General features: G+C 54.8%; 1 protein-coding gene across 1 annotated transcript in view; it reads right to left on the bottom strand.

Moving 5' to 3' along the window:
• Positions 1–21,367, bottom strand: part of SRRM3 (serine/arginine repetitive matrix 3) — a 55,384-nt gene extending 34,017 nt beyond the window's left edge. Inside the window, exons 1-2 of the mRNA XM_067705849.1 lie at positions 21,235–21,367; positions 277–541 (exon numbers count right to left, since the gene is read on the bottom strand). Coding sequence (XP_067561950.1) covers positions 277–509 — 233 coding nt within the window. The 5' untranslated portion in view covers positions 510–541; positions 21,235–21,367. The remainder of the gene's footprint in view (positions 1–276; positions 542–21,234) is intronic.
• Positions 21,368–25,227: the final 3,860 nt, after the last annotated feature.

Genomic DNA, 25,227 nt, shown 5'->3' on the forward strand with positions numbered 1-25,227 from the left:
CCTGCACTGGGCTGGATATTTCTGGAAGGCATGGACTGTGTCTCCTTGGCTTCTCCGAATCTGAGCCCAGGTCAGAGCTTGACATAGAGCAGGAGTTCAAGATGGCTTACTGGTAGAATAAACTAATAAATGAATGAAAGTTCGGCTGGGCTTGCAGTGGTTCAGATTCTGACCTTACAGGCTCCCGGGTCCCAACGCTGGCTCCGCCCCGGCGCCGCCCTTGGTTCCCTCCACGCCCCCAGTGCCCCGCCCCGGCCCCGCCCCCTCACGACTCACCCCTGTTCCTCCATCATCTCCTGCAGCTCCATGCACTTGAGTTCCACGCGCCGCTTGCGCTCGTGGTCCAGGATCTCGCGGTGCGCGCGCTTCACTAGGCCGGGCTCCGCGGCGCGCAGCTCCTCCTCCGCCCGCGGCCAGGCCCCCGACGAAGCGCCCGGCTGCGGAAAGCCGTTCGCCGCGTCGGGCGGGGACGGCATGCTGGCGGCCCCGTTGTTCACTGTGGAGGACATGGTGGCTGCTCCCGGAGCTGCTGGCCTCGGCCCTGCGGGGTAGAAACAGACACCCGGCGGGATGGTCACTTCTCGGCCACCTGCTAAGCTCCTCTCGGCGCGGGTTAATCCTGGAGATTTAAAGGACCACTCACGGCTCTAATCCGCTTCGCCTCATGCTGCAGAGCCGGGCTGGTGGCAGGTTTGCACCTTTGGGTCACACCCCAGGGCATGAGGGGGAATCGGACGGACACTGGGCTTTCTCCATCTGTAAGGCGGGTGGATTCAGGCCGGACTAGATGGGCTCTAAGTAACCTTCTCATCTCCAGGGACCTAGTACCACTCAGGACAACCCTCTCTGCCTTGTACCAATGCCTGGCCCCTGCCTGCACGCCTGCTGGCAGCTCCCCAGGCAACCAAGTCGGTCTCTGGGGAAATTTGTTGGTTTTATTCTTGTTTTTCCTTCAGGCTCAGTTTAACACCCTCCTCTCACTCCCCAGTGCCCATTCTCCTGGCTCTGGTCCCTGGAGTCACAGACCACATGTGCTCCCCCCTCCCAGGCTGCTCTGGGAGAGCCCTGCCGAGACAGGAAGATGGAACCTTCTCCAGGCTCAACTCCATTCCCACCTCAGATGCAGTTTTCAGTTCCCACTTGGATTTGGCTAACTTTTCCAAAGTCCATTCCAGGTAGGGGCCTGATGGAAGCCCACAGGACTGTCTCCTCCTTTGTTCTGGGAACACTGCTTCTGAGGATGTGACCAAAAGTGGCACTGACATTAACTCTCCAGGCAGCCGCATCCTCCTGCCGGCTTGGGATGGGGTAGGAGGCAGCATGGCTTGGGAGGTGAGAAGCTGTGGCTTCATGCTAGACCCAAAGTAGAGCATGTGCCTACATGCCCCCTGCGCATGTATAAACGCGTGCGCGCGCGCGCGCGCGCACACACACACTCCGAGGACTTATCTTAGCAGAGGGGAGGCACCTCCTGAGCTATTTCCATTTCCTTTCTCCAAGGCTCTGCTAGTTGCTAAGCAACAGGGAGGCCTCCTTCCCAGGGAGTGGGATGGGAGGGAGGGAAGGGGTGGAGGGAGGTGAGAAGAGAAGGAACTGGGCATGTCTGGACATCCCAGATGGGGCCCTCCCTCGGTACAACCCCCCCGCCCAAACACATACTCCCCTCACTGGCCTCAAAGTGCTGGGGGGTGAGGGGTGTTTAGAGCCATGGAGTCTGAAAGGCAGAGAAGAGAAGGGGACTGTGAGAGGAAAAAGGCTCTGAAGGGGACAGTGACAGGAGGTGACAGTGGTAATGAGAACACAAGCTCCTTTCATATGTCCATCCCCGCACATGTCTGAGTTCTAGGTCAGGCTTCTCTACTCCTTGTTTTGTGACCCTGACGACGTCACTACTCCTCTCTGAGCCTTTGTTCCCGACCTGTGCCGGGAAGCGTCATCCAGATTCTTCAGAAGAGGAGGGTTCTCGGGGATTTACAGAGCAAAGCTGTTCTTCTAACCCTGCTTCCCGTCTGTCCCCAGCCCAGCCCTGCACCCCAGCTCCACCAGGCCTTCTCCTAGGGTGCCCCACAGGCATCACCCACTCACCAAGCCCCACACAAAGCTCTGGGATCCCTGCTTGCTACCTGCCTTGGCTCCAATGCATAGCTTACGGCCTCCAGCCAGGGACACGCGTGGAGCTTGGAGAACCCCATTGTCCTGGCCCCCCACAGCTCACCAGCATCAAGTTTGGTCCCTCATTCCCTCTGCTCAACCTTGCTCACGTTTATCCATCTCCTCCTCTCTCGTTACCGCCTCAGTTCAAGCCTCTCCCTCTGGTCCACTCTGGCCTCAGCATCCTGTCTGTCCCACCCTCCCCGACCTCTTTCTGTTCATCTTCCAACAGCAACCTGGGAGACTGGTCCAGGAGCAAGTCAGCAAATCATGCCCTGATTAATAGCTTCTAGTGGCTTCCTGTCACTCTGGCTTCAAGTCGTGACATGGCCTGTCTCCTGGACTAGCCGTCCCCTGCTGCTCCCACACAGATTCTCCAACCCTCTTGCATCTAGGCCTTTCCTCCTGCTGCTCCCTTTCCCTGGGATGCTCTGCACCTGACTCCTGCATGACCTCAAAATCACTGCTCACTGGCCTCCCCACTTTCTGGAAGCTCCCCCTCCCCGCTCTGGCTGGTGTGACCCTCCTGGAGCTCTAGCCACTCACTGTTTCACTGTGGGCACACAGGTCTGGCTCCCCCTGAGGGCTGAGGGCAGTTTAGCCTCAACTCCTAGGGCCAGCAAAGTGCCTGAAACATGTGGAGCCCAGCGCCCCGGGGTAGAACAAGGAGGAGGCAAAAAGGGAGGTGGGACAGAGGAATGCTGGGCAGTCCTTGATACAGCCTGCAAGACATCTTTGCATTTTGCCTTAGGCTATCTTACAACTTCATCCCGTGCCACACCGCATCCTGTAGCCAACATCCAGCCCCTCAGCCTGGGTCATCTGCCCCCAAACATGTGCTCTCACTCCTTTGTGCCTTTGCCCATGCGGTTCCCCTGTGCTGGAATTCCATTTCCTCCTCTGTCCACCTGGGGAACTCCGGCACAGCCTTCTGGGCCCAGCCCAAATGTCACCTCCTCTGGGAAGCCTTCCCTGCTTTTGAGGAAGGATGAGTCATTCCCTCCTTGTGCCCCCACAGCTTTTGTCCTCATCTCTTTAGATACTGAGGCTCAATTTATTGTTTGCATCTGACCACTGTTCTAGCCCTTTGAGTGAAGGGGACCATCCGTTCATTCTGGCTCCCCAGAGCCTACCCAGCACCTGGCAACTCAGGAGGTGCACTGAGGGTGTGGGGACAAAGTGCTTGGGTCCCAGTGAGAGCCCATGGAGCCAGGTTCTGAGTAATGCTGCTCTGCATGCTTTCCCTCTGATGTGGGAGAGGCTCCCCAGCCTAAAACTTGGCCTGAGCTCCTTGAGGGCAGGGGAGGGGAAGCTGGTGGGAGCAGTTCTGAATGCACTCAGATCTCCAGACCCTGAGAAATCCTATCCCTGGCACTGGGAGAATGCCTGGGTAAGATGGCTAGGCTGCTGAAGGCAATCTTTCAGGAGTGACTGAAGGAAAGGAGAGGAATGTGAAGACAGGGCAGATGCTGTCTGGATTTTCACTAGGACAGACGGTGGATTCTAGCAATTTCACCTGGTGATGGAGGGTGCCAGGCAGGAATCAGAAGCACGTTGTTGAAAGAATGACCCCTGAACCCCTAGAGGAGAGCCCAGGACCCTAAGAATAAGTCATTGCACACTGAGCCCACTTCTTTCCAAGTCAGGGTTGCTGGACCAGCAGACCAGGGAGTTAGTTACGACAGGCACCGAGTCTCTCTGTGGGGTATCTGATATTATCTATTACGGAATCCTTGTGAGATTTCATAAGAAGAAAGAGACATTGTGCTGGTGGGAACTAACGTTCCGTAGTGTTTCATTTGGTGGATAGATTAACCTATGCTCAAAGGGAGCTGATTAATGGGTCAATGTCACATTAGATGGGGGTATCTAGTGGAACACCACAGGGCTCTGTCTTCACCCACATCTGATCTGATATGTTCACCACTGACTGGATGGAACTCTGATAACCTGATGATCAGATTCACTGAGGACACCACTTGAGAAGGCTCATAAGTTCAGAATCAGAATCTGAAAGGACTCAACAGACTGAAAAGATGGAAGGAGTCTAAGAAGGTGAAACAGGACAGTGAGAAATGCCACATCCTGAAGCTGGGTCCCAAATTAACTTTCTAAAATTGGAATGAGGTAGACATACTTTAGAAGCAGCATATTTAGGAAGGATTTAGGGGTTTGCAGTGGTCACAGGCTCAATTTGAGTCAGTATCATGATGTGGCTGCCAAAAGTACATGCCATCTTAGGCTACGTCACCAAAAATATGTCCAGAATGGGGAGGTGATGATAAGAATATCCAAGCGGTCAGAGTCCCGATCTTCAGACACTTGAAGGATTGTAAAGGATTTAGGCCAAACCTGGCTGAATCTGTTGGGAAGCTTGTTAGAAGTAGGTTGGGTTGGGCTTCCCTGGTGGTGCAGTGGTTAAGAATCCGCCTGCCAATGCTAGGGGACACAGGTTCAAGCTTCTGGTCCGGGAACTAATCCCGTGAGCCACAACTACTGAGCCTGTGTGCCACCACTACTGAAGCCCGCATGCCTACAGCCTGTGCTCCGCAACAAGAGAAGCCACCGCAATGAGAAGCCTGTGCACCACAACGAAAGAGTAGCCCCCGCTCGCCGCAACTAGAGAAAGCCCGCGCACAGCAACGAAGACCCAAAGCAGCCAAAAATCAATAAAATAAAATAAGTAAATTTATTTAATAAAAGAGAAGTAGGTTGGGTCGCCAGATTTGGCAAATAAAAATACAGGATGCACAGTTAAATGAATTTGGATTTCATATTTGGGACATCCTTATACTAAAAGAAAATTATTCATTGTTTATCTGAAATTCAAATTAAACTGGGTGTCTTGTATTTTATATGTGATTCCTACCTAGACCTACTGAATCAAAATCCCTGGGGGTGAAATTGTCAGTGTTCCCCAGGTGATTCTGATATAGACCATCTGTGGACCAGCAATTGGGAGCCGGTTTTACAGCAGCCGTTCTCAAATCTTATTAGGCAGCAGAGTCACCTGGAGGGCTTGTTAAACCATAGATGACTGGTCTACCCCTGAAATCTCTGATTGGGTAGATCTGGGGTGGGCTCTGAGAATGTGCATTTCTAACAATGAGAATTTGCATTTCTAACAAGTTTCACCTGTGCTGGACCTTGACCCACACTGAAGGGAGCAAACGCCTAGCCAATCTGGGTGATTCCAGAAGACAAAGCCAGGACTCCTGCCCGAGAAGCCATCTCGAGTGGACTTCAGCTAAGTCCAAGGTAGGATTTTTTTCCCTAACCATCAAAACTTTAAAAAAACTAAGCAGTTCATCCCAGGATGAGTGAGTTCCCCATTACAGGAACTGCTCAAATAGGAGATAAACTATTATATTCACACAACAGACACTCGCACAGCATCTACTCGCCGCCTCCCCCAGCAACAAATGCTGGAGATTGGGAGACAAGCAAGACCCCATCCTGACCCTCTGGCAGCTCACAGGCTAGTTTGGGAAACCAGTAGTTATCGCGGTGTAGTGTGATAAGAGAGAATTTGAGGAGTGTCTGCATCTCCGCCTGGTTGGTCAGGGCAGGCTTCCCAGAAGGGGTGAGGGGGGCTGGAGACAGGGACACCAGAGCAGCTGGGCCCTGGCCAGGATTCAAGAAATAAATGGACAGACTGGGCAGGACTGTTGGCGGACTGGGTGTGGGGTGGAGGGAGGCACCTTGGATAACACTGGGTCTCTGGCTTGGGCGGCCAGGGGGATGGTGCAGACATTTACTGTGATGGGGAATATGGAGGGCAAACTGGGCTGTGTTCAGGGTGAGGGGCTTCTGGGGGTCAAGCAGGCAGCTATGAGGTCTGGAGACATAACACTGACCCTGACTTGTTAAGGTCCTTGGGGACATTGGTGCTGTGTCTCTTTGGAGGCAGGGTGGCACATGGGAAGTCTCTTCTTGACCCCTGATTGGCTGTGAGACCCTGAGCGAGTCTCTTCCCATCTCTGGACCCTGGTTTTCCCAGTGGACAATGAGAGACTGGACTCAAAGACCCCACAGGTCTTCTCCTGCTCTGGAAATCTAGGTAATACTGACTATGTATGTATACCGCCAAGCCCTCAGCCCACCTCCTTCCTGCTGCTGTAGCCAGTGGCCAGGACCACACCAGTTCCCCCCAGAGCTCAGCCTGAGGCTGTCCCCAGCACTGGGTCAGGTCCCAAGGGCAGGCCCAGATGCTGGGCCAGTCAAACCCATGCGCAGATTAAGTCATGATTTAATGCTGTCTGACTGGTGGGGCGGGGGTGCGCGGCGGGGTTGCATCTCCCCTTCTGACAGCCAGGAAGTGGTTAAAGGGCCATAGCCCTGACTTCCAAGCCTCACTCCCGAGTCCTTGGGCTTGCCTCCTTCCCTCAGTCCCAAGCCTGGGTCCCCTGAGCAGGCCTGGCTGAGGACAGGATGGAACACAGTCTGGCTGCCAGTACCTGCAAGTCCAGTCCTGCTGGTAGAGATTAATTGAAGGGGAAATAGCCCATCTGTACTGCAGGGTCCAGCCTGCTGACAGACACAGAGGCCTCTCAGCTAATGAGATCATCACTCACCTCGGGGCTCAGAGGGGTAGGATGCTAAGGGTGGTAGTGACTGGACCAGGTCTGGGGAAGGGGAACAGTGGACCACATATGTGTCTGAGAAGGAGACTGCGTTGTGCCACGGGGAACATGGTTTGAGGCGGGGAGACAGGGCCGTGCTCTTTGGGAACTCATGAGCTGAGTGACCTTGATCATGTGGCTTAAACTATGTGCCTCAGTTTCCTTGCCTGTGAATTGGAACTAACAACAGCACCCTCCTCGTAGGGTCGTGGTAAAGGACTAATGCATGTGAAATGCTAGCACAGTGCCTGGCACACAATGAATGTCCCATAAATGGCGATGATTATTTGTCAGTGGTGACTGTCCTCTTTTGGACATGGTGGGGGTGAGGAGTCCTTGGACATCCATGTGAAGATGTCCAGATGGCTGAGCTCTGGGTCTGATTGGGGGATGTCATCACATAGCTGGGGACTGAGACCCAAGGGTAAGCAAGGTTGTTGATTGTGGAGGGAGGAGAGGGCAGAGGCCGGAGCCCAGGGCAAGGATGACCTGGGCCACCTTTCCCCATCGCCACTGGCCTCAGCAAACCCCTCCCAACTCACTTTCAGTGTCTCAGCCTCCAGCCCCCATGGCACCAAACCAGGGGCCCCCTTTGCTCCTGGGGCTCAGGAACCTGTCTCCCCCAGGGTCAGCACTCACTCCCCTGGGGGCTCCTTTCCCCACCCCTGCCTGCCAGAGACCCACCTACCCGGTGATGATGTCAGGACTCGGGGCCTCTGCACCCTCAAAGGTACAGGTTCCTACAACTTCAAGTAAACTCTTGACCTGTGGTCATACACAATTTAACCACCTTCTTGGCACTAAGGTCCCTCTGCTGCTCCCGCTGGCTCAGGAACAAGGAGCATTGGGTTGGGAATCAGAAGATTTGAGCTTGAATTCTGGTTATACCAGTTCTCCCTGGGTGATCAGGGAATGTCACCAAACCTCCCCGAGCCTCAGTTTTCTCATCTGTAAAATGGGGACAATACTCCCTAGCTCATAAGGTGGTGGGATTGTTCATTCTTTCAGTGACAAGCTTGTTATGAAGACAGATCCTGATTACCCCTCCCCCCCCCAATGCTACAGGAGCAAAAACGAGACCAGGGAGGGTCGACCTTTGCCTGCGATGGTCAGGGAAGGCTTCACAAAGGCAAGGGTGTTTACACTGGTCCTTTGAAGGATGAGTCTAAGGAAGGGGGAGTCCAAGCAGGGGATGGCACGGGCTGAAGGCAAGGGTATGGCGAGGTCCAGGGACCTGGGATTAAGAGGGTCAGGGTGGAGTGGGATGCATGATGGAGAGCAGCCTTCCCGTGAAGGTGGGGACTACTAACACAGGGTGAGCCCGCCCAGAGAAAAAGCTCAGTGTGGGGAGAGGGGCTGGGGAGGGACGTGCCTCCGGAGTTTCCTGGAGGAAAGAGTTCTTTGTAACTGTCAGAAACGTGATGGAACTGACAAACACACGTGAAACCAGGCACTTAGCTTGTGAAACTAAGTCTGGGTCTTTGTAAAAATAAGTGTGTAACAACAATGGTTTTGTCAAGATATTTTATGAAGCTGGCAAAGAAAACCCATCTCCACTGTGTCCAAGGAATCTGGGTGTGGCCCTTCCCCACCCCAGTCCCTGCCCTGAAGCCAGGCTGTACTCCTGACCACAGAGGATGTGTCCCCAGAGCACCCTGGGGAGGGGGCTCTCCTGTCAACTCCTCCCTTTCCCGGGGGGACCCTTCTCCAGACCTCCAGCCCATGAACACAAGCGTGGGGAGGTGGCAAAGGTAATCAGGTCATGGCTGGAACAAACTAGAAGCCCTCCCTGTGCTCCCTGCCCAAGGGGGTGCAGCTGGGGAGTAAGGGCCACAGGACTGGGAGATGGCCCCTCAGCTCTAGGGGCAGGTCACTCGTTCATGTCACAGCTATTCGGTGAGTGGCCAGTCTGAGGCTCACCAGAGGAGATGCAGGGGGAGAAGCACTGTGAGGTAGCAAGATAAGTGCTGGGATGGTAGACATGCAGCAGAGACATCAACTGAGCTGGAATGTGTTTGGGGAGGATCAAAGCTGGGAGGTCTTCCTGGAGGAGGACTCTTGAAGCGTAAGTAGGAGCTGGTAGATGTAGAAGGGGAGGAAGGGTGTCTTGCACAGAGTGTGGGGCATGTGGGAAGAAGGTTTGGAGAGGAAAAAAGGAAGAGCATGGGCTCATGCACAGGTAGGCAGAGTGGGCCAGGAGGGGCTGGAGGAGCTAGGCCCACACCCTGCAGGCAATCGGGAGCCAGTGAAGGCTGCTGAGCTGGGGAGGTCACAGTCAGCTTTGCATTTCAAAAAGATCTCTCTTGCTGCCTGGTGCCCTCGATTTTGGTGGCCTTTGCCCTGAAGAAAGGTCTGCCTCTCAGAGATAGCCCGGTCCACATTAACCAAGACAGATCTGTACGGATCAGCAAGTGACAGAAGAGCCAGGCTGGGTTCAAATCCATTACTGTGTGCCCTAAAGTGACTTGACCTCTGTGCTCAGTTTCCTCATTTGTAAACTGGGGTTAATATAAGTACCCCCACCATTAGGGGTGAAGGAATTAACATATGTACAGTGCAGCAGTGCCCAGGAATGTAGTAAGTTCTGTGTATAAGTGTTAACTGTTAGTACTACTCATAAACAACGCCAGCTAGTCTAAACCACTACAGGCATGAGTTAACCAGGAAGACGTATAGATCGGTATAAATCAGAACACATAAGGTAGATAATGTACCACATCAGTGCCAACTTGTGAAGACTAGTAGATACCAACCCCCACGGACCCATAGAGACCAGTATTCGCGGGTCAGAAGATGCTGTGGGGAGAGGCCTGGCAGGCCGGCAGAGAGGATTAGCAGAGCAAGCTTCCTCCCTGCCTTCTTGGAGTCTGTCTCGGGAGGCGCTGGCACTGCTGTTTGTTACCCAACCCTCGAGAAGACGCTGCAGTGGGGAGGGAGAAAGCTGAAAGCCTTCTTTTCAATTATTCAGCATCCGGAGCTTCCTGCCGCCCGGATGGAGCCGGAGGAAGGTCCTGGCCAGAGCCCCCAGGCTGGGTCTGGCTGGGCTGGGGGGAGGGCTGGTTGCAGGAGGGACGGGCAGCCTGGCCTGCACACAGCCTGGGCCTGCTCCTGCCCTTCCTCCCCGATGCCCCCAGCCCTGGGCTGCGGGGTTTGGCCGGGGGGCAGCCGTGCCTGGGCAGGCTTGGAGCGATCCCCTTCCCTGCGGACTCAGACTGTGCTGTGGAACGGAGGTGGGGGCGGGCTGGCCCAGTTCCCAGAGCCAAGGTGGGGTGTCTGGGGGTAGGCAAGGGAGGGAGGGCCTGTCCACCGTCCACAGGAGAAAGCCAGGCAGCTTAGCTGGCACCTGCGTCCTGGGCAACCTGTCCAGCCCCCTGTACGTCAGAAACACGGCACTCGGCTTCACCCAAGAACATGCTGGCCCAGACTGCTCCCTTTGCCTGGAATGCCCTTCCCCTTCCATTCATCTTGCAGTACGCGGCTCAAGCATCACCTCCTCTGTGAAGCTCTCCCTGACCTCCACTGTGGGATGTGCCTCCACGCTGCTTCCAGAGCCTTACCTTCTGGTTACCACTCTCGGTGTTCCCCTTGTCCTGCTGTGACTATTTGCTCCCTAGCCGAGTGAGGGCTCTCCAAGGGCAGCGACTGGGCTGTGTCCATCTTTGTGTCCCTATGGCCTAGCACAGAGCTTGGCACAAAGCAGCCATCTGTGAATATTTATTGAAACCCGGCTTGTGTTTGCACTGACGGGGAGCTCACTACTTATTTTTTTAACCACCTCCATCTCTGGGGACCTCAGTGGGAAAGGTCCCTGGTTACCGCTCTCAATATGCCCAGACTTGATGTGTGTTAATATTTGCAAAGGCCACATTGTCATATACTTTGTAAGCCCTGGAGTCCAGCTCTGTCATTGAATGGATAGGAAGGACTCACCTGGCACCTAGGTTCCTGCCCATCAAGCCAGGGCCCTGTCTTTATTCCTGTTGGCTCTGATTTGGGTTCCCAGAGCAGAGGATCTGGATGGCAGGTCCCCAGGGACAAAGAGGCCTCAGCTGTCTGCTCCCTACAGGGGGGCCCACAGTATAGGCAATATGGCCTAAATGAGACCAGTGCAGCCCACTGCAGCCCAGGACAGGCCATAGAGGAACCAAGAATTCAGACTGGATACATCAGGGAACACACAGACCAATGCAGACCCGTATTCTAGACCAGTGGAATAGAGCAGAACACACAGTACTGGTCATTGAAAATACTACAGACCAGTTTAACTCAGGAGGCAGCCTGTATAGACCAGTACTGATATCAAACAGCAAGCAGTGTTTTAGTCTCCCCTCCCCTGCGTTCTGGTGGAACAAAGGAATCCCTGCACCCACTCAGCCCACTCTGTTCCTTTTTAGGGCCCTCAGTGGCCTTCAGGGAGCTGTAGCCTTCCAGCTAGGGAGCAGGCAGCTTCCCTGTGGTTGCCTGAGCTCCAGTGGAGATTTGGGATTGCGGGGAGAAGACTGCAAAAGAACATTTTCATGGCTGAGCTGTCACTGATGGCCTGGGCTGCCAGGGAGGTGGTGATCTCTGTGTCCTGGGGAGGGGCCAAGCCAGATGGCCTTGGGGAGGTGTCCTAGAGAGAGCGCCCTAGGTGTCCTGCTCTCTGAGGACTCTCCCAAGCTGGCCTCTAGGGCTGAGGCTGGAGTAAAATCAGAGGGGCCCTGTGCTGTCATCAGCTTCATTACGTCCTTTACCCGCTTCTCCTCCCGGAAAAGATCAGACCCACCCAGGTTCACACCCGGGAGCTGGGCTGAGGAAGGGGAAGATGGGCTAGAAGCTGTATGACCAGATTTCTTTCCCTTTTCAGGTTTCAGTTTCACCATCTGGACTAAGTGCCAGGGCCTGGTTACTAGTGGGGCCAGGGTAGGGCTGGGCTCTGAGTCCCTGGCAGCCCAACTCTTGGAAGAATCCAAGTTGGGTGGTGATGTGCCTGCCCTCCCAGGAGCTATCAGCAGGAAGGGTGTGTGCTGGACAGACAGACAAGCCCCTTCCACCCGCTGGGGAGGGTGAAGTGGGGAGACAGGGCAGCTGCCTCCACTGCCCACACAATCTCATTATGGAAAATTCCCTCTATTGACTCAGCTTTAATCAGGCAGGCTGCCCTGGGCTTCCCCCCCACCAGGTTTCTGCTGGGCTGGGTGAGATCAAAGAGAGAGCCGGGCTGGGGGCTAGAGCCTCATCTGCCATTCCCATCGATCCAGATGCGCCTCTTGTTGCTAGGCAACAGTCTCCAGTCTCTCCTGGTCCTTCCTCCCCCAGGGGCGGCAGGATCGGGCAGTAAAGGGGGAGAGAGACCCCACGTTCATTCTCTAGCTCTCCCCTTACCAAGCTAGAGATCTCTGTCACCAAGCCGGGAGCCCTCTTCCTGCCCAGGAAGGGCCCCCCGTCCTGGGAACTTGACCCTCCCACCAAAACAGACCCCTTTTCTCCCCTCACATTTGTATTCATCTCCAGAATACTCGAAATCCACACCTCCTATGTCCCATGTAAGCACTCTATCAGGAAGACGGGCCAGGGATTCACCAGAGAGGGGAAGGGACCCTTGGGGGTGTGGGGTAGGAGTCAGTGAAAAAGTCCAGATGGGGCTGCAGGCTACCGTCTTCCAGCCCAGCATTGGACTGGATGTGGGAATCATGTAATCTTGAGAGAACGGCACTGAAGACAAATTCACACTCTCAGTTTTGAGTGGGTTGGCTTTTTTTTTTTCTTTTTCCAAAACGTAGGATGCATTTCATAGTAGTTTTTTCTTTTTTGTTTCAAGTGCTATAATTTAAAACTGTAAGTTGTATTTTAAAACAGGCATCAAAATGTACTGTGGGTTTTGGGGGCTGTAATTGACTAAATAATGCAGATCATTTTATCACAGTTTAATATTTTGCATATTTGATCTACCCTATACTGCTCATCTTTCTCTTTTTAAAAAACTGAGTGTGTGCAAGTCATCCCCACAGTTGTTATGTGGTGACCTACTTATATCGTGGCTTATTTAGGATTTTAAGGTCTCTCCCCTCTCTGAGGTCTTTACAGTCCTTGGGGATGGAAAGTATCTCACTCTTACCTCTGATCCCTCATCAGACCTTTCTTTAAAAAATGCAGCTAAGGGATAGGAAGAGTTGATGCACTTCCCAAAGCATAAAGACCCAGAACTCAGGAGTCTGAGGACCCAGCCCCGAGAGCTGCTGGGAGATGCACAGTCCCTGGGCAGCCGTCCTGGTGCCCTCGGTCCTGCCACTGCCTGCCACCTGCTTCCCCCAGCTCCACAGCGCAATGACAATTCCTCTCTGCCTCCCCTGCCCAGACCCACACACTCCAACTCTGAGAGGCATAGCTTTCCAGGGTCCTTGACAAATGGTAACCAATTAATGTCAATTAATCTGATTAGCCTAAATAGTTAATTAAGCAGTTAATTAACAACATCATTGACAATAACCTATGGCTCCCGAGGGATTGTGGGTGGGCGGTAGGAATGGCAGGGGGTGGGGGCCCTCCTTGCTCTGGGAAGAGGCGAGCCCCTTAAGTTCAGGTTGAGAGTGGGGGGCTACTCGTGCAGCTGTGGCCTCTCTGAGTGTCTGCCTTGCTCTGCCATCAGGCCCAGAATCTTCTTCAGGGCCTCCAACCCCACCCCGGCCGCAAACCCTTCCCCGGCGCCTGACCAGGTTTGAGACGGTCTGATTTCTATGAGAAAGGCTGAATCTCAGCACAGCAGAGGAGGGAGAAAGGCCTCCTGTTTGGGAAGTTGTTCCACCCCAAAATCCTAGCGAGGAGTCCCTGCCCCTGCTGCCATCCCAACCCCCCGCCCAGACCGCACACCTCATAGCCTACCACCCCCACCAGGGCCATGGACTTTCCCAAGCTGCAGAGCAACCCTGGAGGGGACTTGTCATCCTTAAGCCCAGATGGGGAAACAGCACCTCTCCTATGCCGGGCCCTGTGCTTGCACTGAGCACCAGCAACGATAATCAGCCCCGGGGGGCTGCCCTCAAGGAGCTCCTCGTCTGGGGCGTCACAGAACAGTGCAGCCTACTGCATCTTAGCTGGATGACGCCAGCGACGTTAACCATCTCTCTGGGCCTCAATATCCTCTGCTGTGTCCTGGCTCCGTCATAAGATGTTGTGAAGACTAAATGAGTTAGGACACATGAAGCCCTTGTAGCGGTGCCAGTCACACGGGATATTCCAAATGTTCGTGATGGTTACCGAGGGAGATGGAAGGGTAAGCAACCATCAGGACAGAGTATGAAAGCGGCTGAGAAAGAGGTGGTCCCAGGCACCTGGGGGCACACAGAGGGAGCTTGGAACGAGGCATCGCACAAAAGACGTGGGAGTAGAGGCTGAAGGTCAAGGAGGTAGAGGAAGAGGGAAGAAGGGCATCTAGGCAAAGGGAACAGCATCTGCAAAGCAATGAGGCACCAATTCTCCCTGCTAGCATGGGGAGCTTTCGAAAATCCTGACCTCCCAGGTCCTACACTCAGATTCTGAATGGGTGGGTCCCAGGAACCTGCTGTTCATGGACTGTTTTGGAAATACCAAGGCAGGTAGGTACTCTGCACCTAGAGACCGTGGCTGCCGTGGTTTCTGGGTGTCCCAGGCTGGGAGGAGCAGAGCTGCATCAGGAGAGGCCCCAGGCCATGTGACCCATGTCCCGAAAGCATACCACAGGCCCCCCTGTTCTCTCCATCTGTCCAATCATGCTCGCCCTTCACGGGTGACCTTCCTGAAACAGCTCTGGCTGTGTGCTTACCTGCTGGAAACATCCCTTGGTTTCTCTGCTGCCTTCAGGAGAAAGGCCAGACTCCCCTGACTGGCGTTAAGGCGCCTCACGAGGCCTCCCTCTCCAGCCTGCTCCTCTGTTCCTCGGACTCTCCAGCCGCACTATTCCCTAAGTGCCGGGGCTCTTTTCTCCTCCGTGACTCTGCTAATGCCTGTTCTGTTCCTTCTGGCCAGAAATTCCCTTCCCCTTTTTCTCCCCCTGGCAAACCTGTACTCATCCTAGGAGGACCATCTGTGATGCTGGCTCCAAAGTCAATCAGGCAGGCAACTACCCACCCCCAACCACCAGTGTCCAGGCAGCCCCCCGGGATGGTCCCACATAACCCACCTTCCATCCCTAAACATTCACCAGCTCATGGGCCTTGCTCCCCACTGGACTGAGGGCGGCTCCTCCCTTTCTCCAGCGCTGAGCACAGGGCTTGGGGATGACAGGGATAATTGAGTTTTCAGTTTAGAGGAGCTGCTGAGCAAATGTTTAATGAATGAAGGAATGGCCGTCTCTGCTTTCTGATGTATGAGGAGCAGAGGACAGAGGAAGAGAGAATTCGGGAGGCAGATAAGAGAGGTGTTCTGGGAACAATAATGTATGGGTCACAGGGACCGAGAAGCATATGCTAGACTATGCCAGGTAGGGAGGGGGGACAGGGCTGCCCGGAGGCAGGACCTGCTGAGTGTGCCAGCTTCCCTTCCATCCCGGAGGCCCCCTCTGGCCCCCTGCTGGGAGAAGAGGGGGCTGGGCCCCTTTGCCCGTCCTGAAGCCCACTTCCCCAACCTGGTTCTCTGGTGCGGACGGCTGTGCCAAAGCTGCGCTACCTCTCACCCTGCCCCTGCCCCGGGTGAGCCCAGCCTGGAGCACGTGCACATGCCCTGTCAAACCTCCCAGCGCTGCATCTCCGGTACCCGTCTCACCTGCAGCTGTGCCATCACCTCCTCCCTGGCCTCTCGCCCTTGGTCTCTTTCTCTTCATCCTCTTCCTCCCAAAGGCGGCCAGCGTAGGCTTCCTTACGCGCAAATCTGATCATCTCATGCCACTGCTCCAAAGGCTACTTGGCTCCCATCACTTTCCAAATAAACTCCCAGCGCTTACAGTGGTTTTTGAAGTCCTTCAAGACCTGACCTGGCTCACCACGCCGCCGGGGCTGCGCTCTATCCTTGGGCACGCCCTCTGTGCCATGGCTCTGTTAGATCACTGACTATCCCCTTAGTTCACTAGGACTTTTCATACCCCTGTGCCGCGGCCCACGCTGTTGTCTGGAGTGCCCTGCCTCTACCTTCTCTGTCTGGCACCTTTCCTGTCATTCTCCAAAGCCCAGCTTAAAGGTCTCTCTCCCAGTCTCCTCTGGCTGCCCACGTCACATCTTAGTCCTAGCAGAACCTCAGTGGTCATCACTGTCAGTTAACTCACGCCTCCGTTTCCCACTAGTCTGGGAGCTCCTCAAGGTCAGGGTTGGTGTCTGATTCACGTCTATGTCCCCGGTGTTCATACAATGCCCGGAAAATCAGAAGCATTCAATAGATGTTAACGGTGTGACCTCACACATTCAAATGACCGCCACCTCTGGGCAGCACACTGGGTTTCATCTCTCCTTGGGTGTCTTCACACTCATTACCTGAATCACTTGTCAGTGCACACCTGGAGGTGGGTATTATTATGGCCATCTCACAGGAGGGAGAAACAGATCTGATTGTGGAGGTTGGGGCCTAGATGTGATCAGAGGCCCTGAGATTGGCAATCGCCTGATTCCCAGCTCTGAGCTCCTTCTTCTAAGGTCTGGGTGGGTCCAAGTTCTCACCCCGCCCAGGGGATGTATGACTCCCTCGTGCTTCCCCTCCCCTGGCAGCCTTGGCCCTCCCCACCTTGGTCCCTGGCAGAGGGGTGTACTGAGGAAGCAGGCCCACCTCAGTCCCTGGCTAACCCTGTCACAGGCCTCAGAGCCATCCTCTCCAAGGGAAACCCACAGCCCACAGCAGATCCCCAAGGTGTGCCCCACCCAAGAGGGCAGGGGAGGGGCGAGTTCTCCCCCCAGCTCTCACTAGCTCCCTGGGAAGCTGGTCCACCTGTGCCCAGTGTTCATATGGCCTTGAAAAGTATGCTTTTTGCAGAGTCTTTAAAGACATCAGAGAATTCTCACTATAGAGTAAAAAACAGCATGCCGACTTCCCTCTACAGGGCGTTCCCAGTTATTTAATGCTATGTATCTGTGAACGCATGGACAAAATCCTGGTAGGAAACACCCCTCTGTGTTCACAGTGGCTGTCTCTGGGTGGTGGGACCACACATGACGTTTTTCTCCTTGTTTTCTATTTCCCAAGTCTAACACAGTGAGGATGTGCCGTTCTTAAAATCAACAGAATTCAATGAACCTCACTTGTCTCCATCCTAGGGAGTTCTGGGGAACGGTGGTGGGAATGGGGTTCAGTGCAGGGAGAGGTCTCAGAACCACGGGCTACTCCGAACACTGACGCCCCAGCTCCGTAAGCTGCCTGGCCCTCAGGGTCTGTTTCCCTGGGCTCAGGCCCCCCTCTAGTCCTCACAGGCCCCGGCAGGATGCTGAGCGAGCTGTGGTCCTGCCCGCCAGCTCCAGCTGGCACAGCAGCCTCTGCAGTGGGCAGGAGGCCAGGGCGGGGGCGGCAGGATGCTGAGGCCAGGCTGACTGCCTAGGAAGCAGCGCCACAGACGGATGGGCTGGCGGCTTTTGGCTATAAGCGGGGAGACCCTGGAGGTTGGGGGCTACCCTGGAGGTTGGGGGCTGCTCTGGAGCCCAGGCACACGTGTCCGCTGAGGCCTTTCTCCCAGATCAGTGGGCAGCCTGGGCCTGGCTCACCTGCCCAGGCCCCCTGAGAGCCCCGTTCTGGATGACACAGAGTCAACAGGGCTTGGCCTCTGGGGATGGAGCTGTCACCCCCCTGTGCTCATGACCCAGAAGAACGTGAAGAGACAGGAACCTAGAGGTGTCAGCAGGCACTAAGCCACAGTGAAGACCTAGGCTGGGCCAGGCTGGGGTCTGTAACTGTTGGTAATGGTCCCTCCCTGTCACGGGCTCCTCTGGGCTTCCCACGCTCTCATGCTCCTGTCTCTCCTCTCTAACGGCCTCGGCCTCGTCCTCTCTGAGCTCACTCTCCCCTACTGAGCCCCCATACCCTCTTCTAACTCCATTCCACTCATCGGTTGCCCGCCCTTCTCTGAGTACCACCTCCCTGAGCTCCTTCCCCTCCCGGAGCCTCTAAGACCCCACGGGGCCCCTTCCTTCAGCGAGTGACCTCTTCCTTTCTTTCCTTAAGCTTTTCCCCCTCTCCCTGAGCCCAGGTGTTAGAATTGAGCAGGAACTTCCCCATTTCTTGCCTGGCTGCTCCTCCCCCAATACAGCCTGGACTAGTGTCCATACCGACCCACTCCCGTGGCAGGGCCCTGCATCTTCTCTTTAGAGCATCAGCTGCAAAAATCCCTCCCTCTCCCCAAGACTCTATGAATAAGCTTCCAACACCGTACCGCTGCTGCTTCCCTGGATGTGGGACCTGAGCATACGTGTCCTGGGGGATTCCTGAACATTGCTGAACAACGCTGGGAGGTGCGTGGAAGGCATCTTCAGTGTCCCTGCAGGTCACCTTAAATCTTGGGCCAGGAGGGCTCAATCCTGGCTCTGCCATAGAGTCCTGGGATCTCTGGGTGAGCCACTGGGCCTCTCCAAGCCACATTTTCCCATTTTGAGTTAAGACCACAAGTTTGTAGTTAGGAGGGATGGGTGAATTTTAAATCTCAGCGGCAATGAATAAACCTAAGCTTCAAACACTGGAGGTGAACTCTATCTCTGCTGACGGGACCACAGGCTTCCTGACGCACAGATTTATGGAGCAGAGAGATCTTAAAACCTTAATGCTGGCAGGGCCGTTGGGGGGGTCATCTGATCAAGCCCCATCGTTTTATGGTTGAGAACACTGAGGCCCAGAGACAGGAAGAGACCTGTTCAAGGTTACACAAGGAGCCAGGGTCAGAGATGGGCCCAGAAAGAAGGTCCTGGGACTCCATCTCATGCCACCCTCAAGCCCCTACTGGCCCACAGTGCCCTGGCTCATCCTCACTCAGGAGAGCCTGGAGAATCGAGGGCAGAGTGGTGTTGTGGAAGCCACAATGGGCCCCTGAGGCAGAGGGCTAGAGTTGCACCAAGACCTTGCTCTGTGACCTTGGGAAAGTCATGTCACTTTCAGGCCTTGTTTTGCTCCCCTGTGAAAGGGAGACAGTGGCACCTTTGGCACCAGGTTATGTGAGGATGAAATGAGATACGTATGTGAAGTGACAGGCCCATGGCAGGGGCTCAGAGTGTGTGTAGGAGTTAAGAGAGAGAGGGTGGGCTCTCCCCCGTCTCCGCAGCAGCACCGATGGCTGGCTACTGGGACAGGAGGAGCTGTGATCCTGCCCCACTGGCAGCGAGAAGCAGGCAGAGGAAGAGTCAGTAGGCGAGGCTGACCCCAGCATTGCTGGCAGTTACTTGTGCCTGTGGCCCCATCACAGAGGGTGAGGGCTAACTGCTCAGAAAGGAACAGGCAGTGACCGGCTTGCCAAGGTCAGCAAGAGGCTGGCAGGCAGAGAAGGTGAGAGTGGGTGCGGAGGTGAGCAGACGGGGCCTGCCAGACCCAGACTCCCCCTCTGGCAGGCATGATGGTGGCGGGGGTGGGTTGTGATGGGAGCACCCAGCTGGATAATTCAAAGCACATTCCACCTCCAAATATCCCAGTGACCTTGGGGGAGTCAGCGCCTCACTGCACTGCACACCCTCACCCATGTGCTACAGGCTCCTCACCTGGAAAGCTGGCCTCGTGAATCAAGAAACTGGCATTTAACTGGGTCTTGATATCAAGGGGCCAGGACAGGTTATCAGCTCCACAGCTGCCCCAGGGAAGACAGCTTGGGTGGCTTCGTGACCTTGGGAAAGTCATTCAAGTCTCATTTCTCAGTTGTGAAATAGGGACATTGATGGCTTCCTGGGCATGTTTTCGTGAGGATGAACTGAGTTAACTGTAGCCTCCTATGTGCCCATTATGGAGCCTGTACGAGGCCCTCAGCCAATGTCCACCTCCTTCTGGGAAGAGAAAGACGTACTTGAAACAGTGCTGGAAACTTTTCCACCTTTGTCTAGCTCCGCCATAAGAAATTCTTACTTGTGTTGGATTTGCTAACACCTGCTCAGCATTTTACAGCTGACAGCTAGTTTCCTATCTAATAGCTGGAGTATTTCTTTGACCGCCAAAGCAGATACTGTTAACGCTATACCTGTTTTACAGATTGGGAAACAGGCTCAGAAAGGTTAAGTGGCTTACCTGAAGTCACATAGCTTGGATATGAATCCATGTCTCTCACACTTCAAAGTCCATGACTCCCTACCCATTCAACCCCACCTTTTAAAATCCAAACCATTCTTTATTCGCTCTTCAAGAATTCCTCTTCCATCCCTCATGGGAGAGTGGGATGGGGCATAAAGTTAAGGAAACAAAAAGCTGATGTGTGGGAGCAATTTGTTAGCCAGCTTGGTCCTATTTCTGCCTGGGAAAGGATCTGGCTGGCACATGCTGGGACCGTGACCTTAAGATGCCCCCTAGACAGAGAAACTCTCCAAACCCTGCCCTGCTCTCCACCAAAGTACCTGCCTTTTCTCTTGTCACAGGATGAAAGACCAGCCCAGGCCCCTTGATGCCAGAAGTGGATGAGTGAGTGAGGTCTTAGGAGAGTGAGAAGTTATGGCTGGGATAGAGAACAGGCATTAGAGTACCAGGTCAGAGCTGGGTGCGTTCCTCTTGTTCCCCCTCCAATCCCCACAGTGGACCTGCTGCCAGAAGCAGGAACTGCAGGAGGCTTCAGCACTGTCCAAGCAGGAGCTCTGGGATGGAGGGGGAGGAGGATACGAGAAAGAGGCTGCGTCTCTTCTCTATCTCTCCTTTTTTTTTTTTTTTGTAACCAGGAATTTGCTCTGGGGTTGGTTGGGCCCACTCTGAGCTCCAGAAACTCTCCCTGGGCATCCAGAGAGACCACGTAGAACCCCCCCTAAATTCCTAGTGGCTATTATCTCTTCTGTGCCCTCCATTCTCTCCCCAGTGAGAGAGTAAATGCCATCCTGTGTGAGACCCAGTTCTCGTTGCCAGCTTCTGCCTCCCCAGGGGCGTTTGGACAGCTGGGAAAGGGGCCAGACTGTCCCTTATGCTGCCACCCTGTGCTGGACAGAAGCCCAGCATTCAGGTGGGGGCCTGCTCATTCCATCCCTCCCAGTGACCAGCATCTCCACAGGGTCCTTCATTGGTCTTTCCCTTCCCTAGGGAGAAGGTCCTTCTCCTCAATTGGGGGAGGGCAATTGGACTGCAGTTGGGTGCCTCTCTAGCATCCTTATGGGCCAGGCCATGGTCATTTATGCTCAGTGGAGTCCTGCCCATGACCCGGCAGGGTTCTCACTTTCTCCATCCCTCTCAGCGAAATGAAAAACGTTTCCCATCTCTGTTTCCCAGGTGCCTCGCACCCACGACCAAACACACTAACGGTCCCCCAACCTCTACCCTCTGCTCTGGGATCTGTGGACCGTGGGCCCCGGCCCGTCTGGGGAGGCCCAGGATTCCACCCAGCCCCAGCCCCTCTGGGAAATGCCCCCGCCCCGCCAGGGGCTCTCACCTCCCTGCTGATCGTTGCGCTCCGCCGGACGCTGGAGCCAGGCCCTCTGGCCCCGCTTGTCTGGGCGGCCTCCGGGCCGCCTCCTCGGCTCGGCTCGGCTTGGCAGGGCAGCTCTGCCGCCCCCGCGGCCCCGCGCCCTCCGTCTCCCCGCGGGCGCCGCCGCCGATTGCTGAAATGCTGGACAGCGCACCACCATGGAGGCGGCCTCCCTGCCCGCTTGCCGGCCAGAGCGGCCCGGCATCCACAGCGTCCCCTATAGTCCTGGAGGCCGACGGCAGCCAAGCCAAGGGACTGGGCGTCTGTCGGGGGCCGGAACCTCCACGGCAGTGACCTGCTCCACGACTTACGGGTAGCGGGTGGGGGCAGGCGCCTGGGACAAGGGATCCCGCTGGGATGCCCTCTTTCATCGTGCAGCCTGGTGGCCTGACCGAGGCCAGGCGGGGTGGTGAGAGACATCCCAAAGGGGTGAGGATTTTGAGACTGGAATCTCTGAACCTTCTGCGGTGCTGGATTGGCTGTCTGGAGTCCTGAGTTCGAGTCAGGACCTTGGTAGCCTGTTGTCCTGCAGCTCCCGCCTCCGTTTCCTTGGCTGGACAGTGTAGCCGGTGGAGTGAAGGGACCTCAGGTGAGGCAGGCTGTGCAAGGAGCACTGAAAGCACAGAGACCTTTCTGTGGTAGGAAGGAGGCCAGGAACGAGGAGGCCTTTGCGTGGAGCCACCAGTGGTATCCCTGTGCTGTCCCAGGAAGCAGGGCTCAAGTGCTAGAGCAAACCTGAGGCAGAGCAGGGACTAGGATGAAGCAAGTGAGGCACCTGGGGCACAGATTATAAGAAGGCCTTTGCACGACACTGGGAGTCATTCAAGTGAATGTTTGTTATGAATCTGCGCGTGTTTATGCGTGTGTGCACCCATATATACGTGTGTCTGTTTCTATATTCTCGTCTGTGTGTGTCCTCCTCCCCTCCTCTCTCCTTTCCCCCAAGTTTCTTCACCTACCTGTGTCCTTGGAGTGTATCTTGGGGTCTGTGTGTGTGTGTGGTTGGGATATTGGCACTGCAGGCCCTTTGAGTCTGCAGAACAAAGCTTGGGGTGGGGGAGAGGGCTGGGCTACAGCTGCTGCTGCCATTACTGCAGCCCCATAGCCCCAGGGGTGAGTCCTCTGCTGGTCTCCTGCCGTCTGGCTGCATGAATATTTCATATGCTGGGGCCTTGAGCTGGCCTAGCACCAGTGTGTTTGCTCCCCCTGCCTGGGAGGGGCTGCCCCCTTTGCCTGGCTGGGCCTCCCGAGGCAGAGGGGTAGTAGGCAGATCAAGGGCTGGAAGAGGGCCCCCTGGAGGGCCTGTGGCCTCGCCTTGCCTGGGGAGCCTTGGCTGGGTGTGCGGAGGGGAGGGCGGGGGTGGCGGAGGAGGCCAGAGGAGGTGCAGGGTGGCGGCATCCTCCCAGAGTGAAGCCCATGCCTTAAATGAGATCAAATTAGTTTTTTGAAACCTCACCGCATGATTTGGTTCCTGATCAGTCCCCACCTCAACTCTGTTTGGGACTAGTGCCTGGGAACACGTTGCCCCGGCTGGGCACACCTCCTCCTGCCCTCTCCTCATCTGCCTCTGCAACCCCTGCTCCCTGGCTTCACAGTGGGAGCTGCTTTAGGGGAGAAGGGGAGAGGGGCCTGCAAGCTGGCTGCAAGCAAACCTCCCCAGCTGCCTTGGGCCCTCTCTTCTACCGGACCTGGGATGGGGGAGCCCTGGAAGCCTAGGCAGGCTCTCAGCCCCAGTAGCCCCCTCACCCCTTGCACTCTTGTGCCCTAGCTCAGAGGGATAGACCTCTATCTTGGTTTCCCTACCAGCCTGCTAATTTTCCAAAAAGAGCTCCTTCCTTTGTGTTACATATTTCAACAAATGGCATCACCATCTGCCCTGGTTTTTCTCCACTTGCCCCTCTGGTCCATTCCCATCCTTCTCTGCCCTGTTCTGGGCCTTGGGAGACTGACCTCTGCAGACTGATTACCCAGGTTCCCCTGCTCTTGGCTTCTGGTTGGGTTCATCCAAGGGGAAGCATCACCAGGAGAATGAAGGGCGGGAGGAGAAAGAAGTTAAGTATTTATTCTCCTGCCGAGTTCCTCTCCATCTCTGGTCCAGTGTCCCCTCATCCATGGCTCCATTCTTCTAGCCAAGCTCTGGCATTAAGTTTCCTCCCTGTGACACTTCAGGCCCAGAGGTGGTAATGGCTCCTGCTGTTATAAGTCTTTGGGTGCTTCTCTATCCCTTGGTGGTCCATTCTCGTATACCCACCCCATCTCAGTGCATAATCCCTTCATCAGGTTCTCTTCTGTTAAACCTTTGGAGGTGCTGTCGACTTCATTCTGGGTCCCTGGCCCATGCACCCTCCGTCTCAAGTCCAGTCTCCAAGCCAGAGCCCTGTGTGTCCTTGAGCCCTACAATTCCCCCTTCTCCCTGCAGACCTTCCACCTACTGGAACTGTGTTTCTTCTTCACCTCCAGGGTGTCTGCCTGGCCCAAGCCTTGGTCCTGGACCCCAGCTTACTGCCTGCTCACTCCCCATTCACTCCCCCCTGAAACATACATCTCTGCTTGGATAGCACTCGATCAACGAACTCTTCCAATGAACCTCATGAAATAACGTCTCCCAGACCAGCACTCTTGTTCCCTCTTATTCTCCTTAAGAAAAATTTACTGCGGTAAAATATTCATGACATAAATTGGCCGTTTTTTTTGCGGTACGCGGGCCTCTCACCGTTGTGGCCTCTCCCGCTGCGGAGCACAGGCTCCGGACGCGCAGGCTCAGCGGCCATGGCTCACGGGCCCAGCCGCTCCACGGCATGTGGGATCTTCCCGGACCGGGGCACGAACCCATGTCCCCTGCATCGGCAGGCGGACTCTCAACCACTGTGCCACCAGGGAAGCCCAATTGGCCGTTTTAACTATTTTAAGTGTTTACAGCTTAGTGGCATTAAGTACGTTCACAATGTTGTGCAACCATCACCCAAACCCAAGCTGAAACTCTAGTACCCATGAAAGTCCCCTAGCCCCTAGTACCCCCCATGCTACTCTCTACCTCTATGAATCTGACAGCTCTGTGGGCCTCGCATAGGTGGAATCATACAGTATTTATCTTTTTGTGTCTGGCTTATTTCACTCAGCAGAATGTCCTTAAGTTTCTTCCATGTCATAGCATGTGTCAGAATGTCCTCTTTTAAGACTGAATAATATTCCATTGTATGGAAGGAGTACACTTTGTTTATCCATTCATCTATCAGTGGACCTTTGGGTTGTTTTCACTTTTTGGCTTATATGGTAATTCTAGGTTTAATTGTTTTGAGGAACTGCCATACTGTTTTCCACAGCACCTACGCCATTATAATTCCCACCGCATTGCACAGGAGTTCCAGTTTCTCCACATTCCTGTCAATACTTATGATTTTCTGTTGTTGTTTAGGATAGCCATCCTAATGGGTGTGAATTGGTGTCTCGTTGTGGTTTTGATGCATTTCCCTGATGATCAGTGATGTGATCTTTTTGTGTGCTTATTGGTTATTTATCTGTCTTCTGTGGGGTACCCTCTCTTATTTTTTATCTTATCCCCAGCCGTCATATGACTCATCTACTTGTGTTTTTTCCTGTTTTCACACTCTGGACCTTGAGCTCCACGAGGGAAGGCCTTTGCTCACTGCTGTCTTCCCAGCTCCAGCACATAGTAGATGCTCAATAAATATCTGTTGATCAAATGTCTAAATTCTCCCCTTGATGCTTTTCTCCATCCATCTCTGCCGAGCCTCACCAACAAAATTCTGTCTGTCTTCCATTCTGCCATTTGTATTATGAGAACAATAGTGCCGTGAATAAACTTTTCCAGACACGGGATCCAGGGTCTGATTCAGAGCCCTGCACCTGCAGCAGATTCATATTTTCCCATTCCCCGCATAACCAGACTCCCTGGCCTTCAATCTGTCACTGAATTTGACATTGCCCACCTCCCCA

Source organism: Pseudorca crassidens, chromosome 15, assembly GCF_039906515.1.
Source record: "Pseudorca crassidens isolate mPseCra1 chromosome 15, mPseCra1.hap1, whole genome shotgun sequence".
In the NCBI taxonomy this organism is placed as follows: domain Eukaryota; kingdom Metazoa; phylum Chordata; class Mammalia; order Artiodactyla; family Delphinidae; genus Pseudorca; species Pseudorca crassidens.